We start from the raw sequence: 8,342 nt of genomic DNA, 5'->3' as shown, positions 1-8,342 counted from the left end.
TAAACAAACAGAAAATAAGAAAATTGTAACCTTTCCTTTGGCTGTTCTCAGTCCCTACACTTGAGAATCATGTAAGTGGTTCTCAACCAGGGGTACGTGTACACGGGAGGTACGCAGAGGTGTTCTCAGGGTATATCAACTCATCTAGATATTTGCCTAGTTTTACAACAGGCTACATAAAAAGCACTAGTGAAGTCAGTACAAACTAAAATTTCATACAATGGCTTGTTTAGACTGCTCTATATGTCGTACACTGACAAGTAAGTACAATATTTCTGTTCCAGTTGATTTATTTTATAATTATATGGCAAAAATTAGACAGTCAGCAATTTTTCAGTAATAGTGTGGCTATGACACTTTTGTATTTTTATGTCTGATTTTGTAAGCAAGTAGTTTTTAAGTGAGGTGAAACTTGGGGTGCGCAAGACAAATCAGACTCCTGAAAGGAGTCCATTAGTCTGGAAAGGTTGAGAGCCACTGACTAAAACTGTTACTCCAGTGCTTGAGCTGTAAATCTCAGTTAAAATAGCAAGCAGTATGTAAGTCCTGCATGACTACACCACTGTCCCACAAAATTCTTCGTCTGCCCTCTCATGCCTTCCATGTAACTTGAATGTAGCATTAATATTTAAAATAATGTTTCAACTATTGATCAGTTCAATAGAAATCATCAAAATTATTTGCATAAACAGTAGCATGTATTAAAGCAAAGGTGTCATGATAGCTTCAAAGCTGTCGGGATAACATACGACGGTGAGAACCACTTTGTATATTTCCACAGACATGGTCAAACTGAGAGCTGGCATTTCTATGATGGAGTTTGGGGAATGTAAAAGGAAAGGAGGTGTAGGTATTCTAGCCATATGGTAGAGTTTTCCAAACTCTATTAACGCATACCAAGCCACATTGCTGCTGTACGAGTCTCCCGAAAACACTAAGGATGCTAGCGGGTTTAACTTAGTGTAGTATCTAGGACTGGGATAGTATTTCTTTAAGTGGTTTGCGCGTACTCTACTGCTTCGAGACAGACTCGAAGTTGAAGAAGGATTCAGAGATCCGACCCCATAGAGATGGGATTAGGGCTAGAAGACAGAGTTTGGGAGCGCTGTAGTGCTATTCACTGTTGTCTATATTTTAGAAGCCATCAGAAATCACTCAGAACCGCAGGATAGGTTAAACTAGATCTTGGATGTTTGCACATAGTTAATAAACATGGTTATCTGAGAGCCATCTATGCCCAAGCATTGTCTTCATATGAATTTTCTTGTGTAACATGCAAAACACACAACTTTAATAATATGTTTAATTATTTTTATTAACACAATGAAACAAATTTAGATAAATATTGCCATTTTCCCGTTCTTAATTCACCAAACAACAAACTCCTTCATTTGTAACTAGTGTATAATGTCCCCAGAAGGGGTGTACCAGACCCTCTGAGGTCCTCTGCTGGAGGCCTTGCCACTCCGTGCCCCAGAAAAGGGTCTGTGTATACGCGTGAGGGGTGTGTGTGACTGGTGTCTGTGCAGGGGTGTGTGTGTGTGTCTGGGGGGTGCGGAGGATCAGTTCTGGGTTAGGGTTAGAGTTCTGTCTGGTTCTGTTCAATATCTTCAGTGACTTAGATGATGGCGCAGAGAGTGCACTAATAATGTTTGTGGACGATACCAAGCAGAGAGGGGTTGCAAGTGCTTTGGAAGATAGGATTAAAATTCAAAATGATCTGGAGAAATGGTCTAAGTAGATAGGATGAAATTCAATACAAACAAATGCAAAGTACTCCCCTTAGGAAGGAATAATCAGTTGCGCACATACAAACTGGGAAATGACTGCCTAGGAAGGAGTACTGCGGAAAGGGATTTGGGGGTCAGAGTGGATCACAAGCTAAATATGAATCAACAATGTAACACTGTTGCAAAAAAAGCAAACATCGTTCCGGGATGTATTCGCAGGAGTGTTGTAAGCAAGACTCAAGAAGTAATTCTTATGCTCTACTCCACATTGATATGCCCTCAACTGAGTATTGTGTCCAGTTCTGAGCATCACCTTTCGGGAAAGATGTGGACAAATTGGAGAAAAACAATGTCAAAGTTCCTTCCCCACTCTGAACTCTAGGGTACAGATGTGGGGACCTGCATGAAAAACCCCTTAAGCTTATTTTTACCAGCTTAGGTTAAAACTTCCCCAAGGTACAAACTATTTTACCTTTTGCCCTTGGACTTTATTGCTGCCACCACCAAGTGTCTAACAAATATAACCGGGAAAGAGCCCACTTGGAAACTTCTTTCCCCTCAATATCCCCCCAAGCCCTACACCCCCTTTCCCGGGGAAGGTTTGATAAAAATCCTCACCAATTTGCATAGGTGAACACAGACCCAAACCCTTGGATCTTAAGAACAATGAAAAAGCAATCAGGTTCTTAAAAGAAGAATTTTAATTGAAGTAAAAGAATCACCTCTGTAAAATCAGGATGGTAAATACCTTACAGGGTAATCAGATTCAAAACATAGAGAATCCCTCTCGGCAAAACCTTAAGTTACAAAAAGACACAAAAACAGGAATATACATTCCATTCAGCACAGCTTATTTTATCAGCCATTTAAACAAAACAGAATCTCACACACATCTAACTAGATTGCTTATTAGCCCTTTACAGGAGTTCTGACCTGCATTCCTGCTCTGGTCCCGGCAAAAGATAACAGACAGAGAGAACTCTTTGTTCCCCCCCTTCTAGCTTTGAAAGTATCTTGTCTCCTCATTGGTCATTTTGGTCAGGTGCCAGTGAGGTTATCTTAGCTTCTTAACCCTTTACAGGTGAAAGGGTTTGTCCTCTGGCCAGGAGGGATTTAAAGGTGTTTACCCTTCCCTTTATATTTATGACAAGCAACAAAAATGATTAAATGTCTAAAAAACATGACTTATGAGGGAAGATTGAAAAAACTGGGTTCGTTTAGTCTGGAGAAGAAAAGACTGAGGGGGGACATGCTCCCCATTTTTCGAGTACATAAAAGGCTGTTACCAGGAGGAAAGAGGTAAATTGTTCTCCTTAACCCTGAGGATAAAGCAGCAATGGGCTTAAATTGCAGCAAGGGCAGTTTAGGTTGGACATTAGGAAAAACTTCCTAACTGTCAGGGTAATTAAGCACTGGAATCAATTGCCTAGGGAGGCTGTGGAATCTCCATCACTGGAGACTTTTAGGAGCAGGTTAGACAAACCCCTGTCAGGGATAATGCTCACTCCTGCCATGAGTGCAGGGGACTGGACTAGATGACCTCCCGAGGTCCTTTCCAGTTCTATGATTGGGGGAATCGGGAGAGGTGCTGCTTTGCAATGGCAGCACCAGTTGGTGTTTGCTCTTTGGCCCATGGTAGTATTCGGAGCCATTTGGAGATCAGGCCTTATGGCGCCGGGCCCTGCACAAGCCCAGAACGAAGATGCTGCTTGTGCCAAGGAGCTGGGGTGCTGTCCCAGCGGCAGGGGTCCCTGGGTGTGCTGTGGAGCGAGGGGGGTTTCCTCATTAGTGTGAGGCGCTTCCTCCCTAGGTCGAATCCAGTGGTGTGATGCTGTCAGATGTCTCCAGCAGGAGCGTGCTCAGGGCTCTGTGGCTCAGAAGACCACAGAGCTGTTCCCTGTAGAGCTCTGATGGCCAGGCTGTGTGCTCTGAGGCTGGTTTGGGGCTCTTTCGGGAGGTCTGTGGTCTGTTTCCCCTGCAGGGCCTGAGTACGCGGTCTGCTCTGGAAAGTTCAGGAGTCTCTGCCACCCCCTTGTGACCGAGGGGATTGCTGGCTCTCTGCCCCATGCAGTGGGGTCCCTGGTGGGGCTGTTGGCTCACGGGATGTGGGCACTTCCCTGGCTTGCTCCTTTGCATGGAGTTGGTGTTCACCACACAGGGTGGCATTAGCCAGGCCAACTGTTTCATACCAGTTCCCTTCAGAGGCTCAGTCCTGGCGCTGCACGGAGCCAGTTTGGTTCAAGTCTGAAGCTGGCAGGGGGCTTTTATACCCCTGTGTTAGTGAGCAGCTGTGGGGCCTCGCTGGCACCATGGCTCGGGGAGTCCGTGGGGTCGTCTCCCCTCCACTCTGATTGTTTGTGTCTGAATTGACCCTCCTGTGTTTCCACAGGTGTTTCCTGGCTGTCCTGTCCATGCCAGCCCAGAGTGGCAGATGAACGCCGAGCTGGGTGGGTATTTAGCTGGATCCCACCTTTTCTGTTCTCTCCCAGCAGGGCCCCAATCCCAATACTGGATGGAGCGAGGGGAAGAGCTGCAAGTCCCAGATCTCAGCAAAGGCGAGGACGATGAGAGCTGGCCCAGCTCCCAAACAGGTGAGGGATAAATAAGCCCAGCTGAGAGGGATGGGGGCAGCTGGGACCCCCCCCAAAGCCACCCCTGCAAGCCCTCCTGGCCCAGCTCCTCTCAGAGGTTGTCACCACCCTCTCCCTGATCGGTGTGCACCACTGCACCCATCCCACCACCTGCGCCAGGGCCCCCAGAACCAGATGAGAGCCATGTCTTGGCTGTCACTGAAAATGCAAATAATATTTCCAGCCTACGCAGAGGCAAAGAAAGTTTGTGAACCTGAGCTGGGTGGTGCTGACGCCTGCCTGAGTCTGCAGCAGCCTGAAAAAGCTGCAAGAGGTGTGACCACCCCCTTCAATCCCAGCTCGGAAACCGGCTCCAGGGAGGGGCGGGGCCACGTGGGTGGTGCCTGTCCTAGCTGGCCTCCTGTGGGGACGGCTCATGCCTGATTGCCCATTTGTTCCTGCAGGTGAGAGGCTGGCGAGTGTGGCTGGGGCAGAGGATGCTGCACCGGGAAGGGGCAGCACCAGCACTGATGTGGAGCTGGTGGGGGGAGCGTGGCACAAAGACCCTGCTGCGGGGGCAGAGGAAGCTGTGCGAGGAGGCAGTGCCAGGGAGGAGGAGGCTGTGCCGGGAGGTAGCGCTGATGCAGAGCCGGCGCGGCACAGAGACCCCACAGTCAGGTGGCCCTTTAAATGCAGCGAGTGTGGGAAGAGCTTCCGGCAGAGCGCCACGCTGACAAGGCACCAGCTCCTCCATGCGAGCGAGAGGCCCTACGTCTGCACCACCTGCAGCAAAGGCTTTTGCGACCGCACAGCGCTGGCCACGCGCCAACGGGCGCACACAGGCGAGCGCCCCTTCCCCTGCCTGGTGTGCGGCAAGGCCTTCGCGGGCAGCTCGGCACTGCTGGTGCATCAGCGCGTGCACACCGGCGAGCGTCCCTACCGCTGCGGGGAGTGCGGGCAGAGCTTCCGGCAGAGCGCCCACCTGCTCCAGCACCGGCTAGCGCACACAGGTGAACGCCCCTTCCAGTGATGAGCTGCCAAAATCTTAACAATGGGTTCCCTCCTCACCCCACGAGGGGGTCGTTGCCCACCCCCACGCCCCGGGACTCCTGCCCCATCCAACCCCCCTGAGTTCCTTGACACCCCCGCCCCAGGACCCATGCCCCATCCACCCCCCTCCCCTGTCCCCTGACTGTCCCCAGAACCAGGCAGGAGGGTCTCATGGGCCACCGTAGTGGGTGCCCACCCCACCCCTAAGAGCTAGAGGCACCTGCCAGGAGGCGAGGTGGGGAGTCCCGGAGGTGCTTACCTAGGGCAGCTCCCAGGAAGCATCTGGCAGGTCCCTCCGCCTCCTAGGGGCGGGGAAGCATAGCTGGGGGGGAGCAGGGGGAGCAGCCGCTCCCCCCACTGATCACATCAAAAGTGGCGCCTTAGGCGCCAACTCCCTGGGTGCTCTGGGGCTGGAGCACCCACAGGGAAAATTTGGTGGGTGCAGAGCACCCACTGGCAGCTCCCTGCCCCACACCTGGCCCCAGCTCACCTCTGCTCCGCCGCCGCCCCGAATCAGCTGTTCGGCGGGAAGCTGGGGAAGGCTGAGAAGCAGGCGGCGGCTTCCAGCTCAGGCCGAGGGTGGCGGAGGTGAGCTGGGGTGGGGAGCGGTTCCCCTGCGCACCCCCCCCCCCCGGGTTACCTGCTGTGGCATGGGTGGCCCTCCTCGCCCCCCCCCCCGCCCAAGCCCACCTCCGCTCTGCCTCCCTGGGCCTGAGCCCAAAGCCGCCGCTTGCTTCTCAGCCCACCCCGGCTTCCCGCGTGAACAGCTGATTCGCGGGAAGCCTGGGGGGGCGGAGAAGCAGAGCGCGGCAGGGGAGGAGGTGGAGGCGGAGCACAGGTGAGGTGAGCTGGGGCTGGGGGCGGGGCGGGGCGGGGAGCTGCTGGTGGGTGCTCTGCACCCACCAAATTTTCCCCTTGGGTGCTCCAGGGCTGGAGCACCCTTGGCGTCCACGCCTAAGGCGCCACGTTGGGCTGGTTACATTTAGAAGTCCGTTTAGAACCGGTTCTCCCTCGCAGAACAACCGGTTCTAAAAGGGCTTCTAAATGGAACAACTGGTTCTAGCGAACCAGTGCGAACCGGCTCCAGCTCACCACTGGCCCCTTCCCCTGCCCGGTCTGCGGCAAGGCCTTTGCCCTGAGTGCCACGTTGCTGCGGCACCAGCTGGTGCACACGGGCGAGCGCCCCTACCGCTGCGGGGAGTGCGGGCGCAGCTACACCCAGAGCTCCTACCTGCGCCAGCACCAGCGCAGTGCCCACGCCGGCCAGCGCCCCCACGCCTGCCCGGACTGCGGCCGCGCCTTTGCTGACCGTGCCAACCTCCTGCGGCACCAGCGGGGCCACGCAGGCGCCCGACCCCACGCCTGTGCTGAGTGCGGGCGGTGCTTTGCCCAGCTGGCACACCTCCGGGAGCACGGGCGCACGCACAGCGGGGAGCAGCCATTCCGCTGCAGCCAGTGCGGCCAAGCCTTTGGGCACCGTTCAGCCCTGGCTGCGCACCAGCGCGCGCACAGCGGAGAGCGCCCCTACCCCTGTGCCCAGTGCGGGTGCCACTTTGCCCAGCTGGCCAGCCTGGTGGAGCACCGCCGGCGGCACACGGGCGAGAAACCTCACGCCTGCCCCCGCTGCGGGCGCCGCTTCCGCCACCGCTCGGCCCTGCTTCGCCACCAGCGCTCCCACGCCGGAGCCTGCCCCTTCCGCTGCGGGCAGTGCGGGCGTGGCTACACCCGCAGCTCCAACCTCCTGCTGCACCAGCGGGTGCACGCTGCTGAGTGACATTCCAGCCCCCAGGACGTCCCTGGCAGCCGGTGACTCCCACCCCCCTCATGCTGGGATGGGCCTGGCCTGGCCCTGACCAGAGTCCACACTTGTGCATGGCCACTCCCCCGCCCTCTGTCCAGGTATGGGGGTGGCTGGGCCAGGCCTGCGTTGCCTGTCCAGGTACTGAGTGAGTGAAGCTGCTGCCACCAGTCATGGTTTCTCCAGCCCCAGGTAGCAAACATGGGGGCAGAGCTTCCTGTAGGGTGGGGCCCTGCTCAGGGGTGGGGCTCAGGGAATGGGGGCTGTGCCCAGGCAGTGCCTGACCCCATTTTTCTCCCCTTTTGCTGGCTGGTGCTGCCCGGGCTGCTGCTCCAACACCCTGGGCCCTGCGGTGTGGCCCAGCCAAGCCAAAGCCCGCCCTGCAGCTGCCCAGATGTGTGCGGGGCTGGGGAACAGAAGCAGGGGGATGCCAGCACTCAATGCAGGCTTGTGGGAAACGGGAGGGGCTGGGTGGAGGGATGGGGGGGCTGGCTGCAGGAGCAGCTTCTAATGAATTTTCTAAAATGTTTTGTTACAAAGTGAAAATAAACCTGTGAAATTCCCAGGGGCCCTGTGTCATGTCTGCAGTGGGCAGGCACTGGGCCCCATGGCCTGACTGCACCAAGCGCTCCCGAGGGGAATGCCAGCTGGGCACAGGCACCCGGTGTTGCTAGGGCTTCATTGGTGCTGTGACATCCTGGCTCCATTTTGGAGAAATGTCTCTCTGGGGGCTTTTGTTGCCACCACATTGTGTGAGAACATGGGCAGTGCCACCTCCCTGGTCCGCGCCAGTCACTCTGAGAGGAGCTAGCTGCCTCCCTCGTCTCAGCAGGGCATGATCCTTTGCAATGTCAGTGACTGTTTCGCTTCCCAGCTCTTAGCACCGCAGCGGGAGGGTTCTGTTCAGCTTGCAGCCCCAAAGCGTGCCCTCTCTTCCATCCCAGTTTCTCCGGCTGCCAGGTGGGACGGGGCTCGGTTGGCTCTGCTCACAATCCTGCTGCGCTGCGAGACCAGCCTGCATGAGGACACCGTCGTCAGCTGCCTGTGGAAATCACCAGCACGCTGTGGCCCTGCGCAGGCTCTGCGTTTCCTCTGCCTGGAAGTGTCTAAAGCTGCTGCAGAACGGCCTGCAGCAGGCCTGGGTACTCCGGGCCTTGCTTATGGGCCCAGAGCCCCAGATCAGCTTTATGCCTC

The 8,342-nt window shown here is 55.3% G+C and overlaps 1 protein-coding gene across 1 annotated transcript; it reads left to right on the top strand.

Annotated features, from left to right (window-relative positions):
- Nucleotides 1–4,161: 4,161 nt before the first annotated feature.
- Nucleotides 4,162–7,599, top strand: LOC141975295 (uncharacterized). Its single transcript, XM_074935594.1, has 3 exons — nucleotides 4,162–4,321; nucleotides 4,765–5,327; nucleotides 6,459–7,599. The coding sequence occupies exons 1-3, from the start codon at nucleotides 4,162–4,164 to the stop codon at nucleotides 7,122–7,124; spliced, it is 1,389 nt and encodes a 462-aa protein (XP_074791695.1). The 3' UTR covers nucleotides 7,125–7,599.
- The last annotated feature ends 743 nt before the right edge of the window (nucleotides 7,600–8,342 follow it).

Source organism: Natator depressus, chromosome 20 (genome assembly GCF_965152275.1).
Source record: "Natator depressus isolate rNatDep1 chromosome 20, rNatDep2.hap1, whole genome shotgun sequence".
NCBI lineage: Eukaryota > Metazoa > Chordata > Testudines > Cheloniidae > Natator > Natator depressus.
The sequence above is the reverse complement of the archived record's forward strand: the minus strand, read 5'-3'. Positions and strand labels throughout refer to the sequence as shown.

Bases quoted from the DNA above. Each gene is read 5' to 3' on its own strand.
- LOC141975295 (XM_074935594.1), top strand. From the start codon at position 4,162: ATGAACGCCGAGCTGGGTGGGTATTTAGCTGGATCCCACCTTTTCTGT. The intron at 4,322-4,764 runs GTGAGGGATAAA...TTGTTCCTGCAG, and splicing joins CTGGCCCAGCTCCCAAACAG to GTGAGAGGCTGGCGAGTGTG. The intron at 5,328-6,458 runs TGATGAGCTGCC...GGCCCCTTCCCC, and splicing joins CAGGTGAACGCCCCTTCCAG to TGCCCGGTCTGCGGCAAGGC.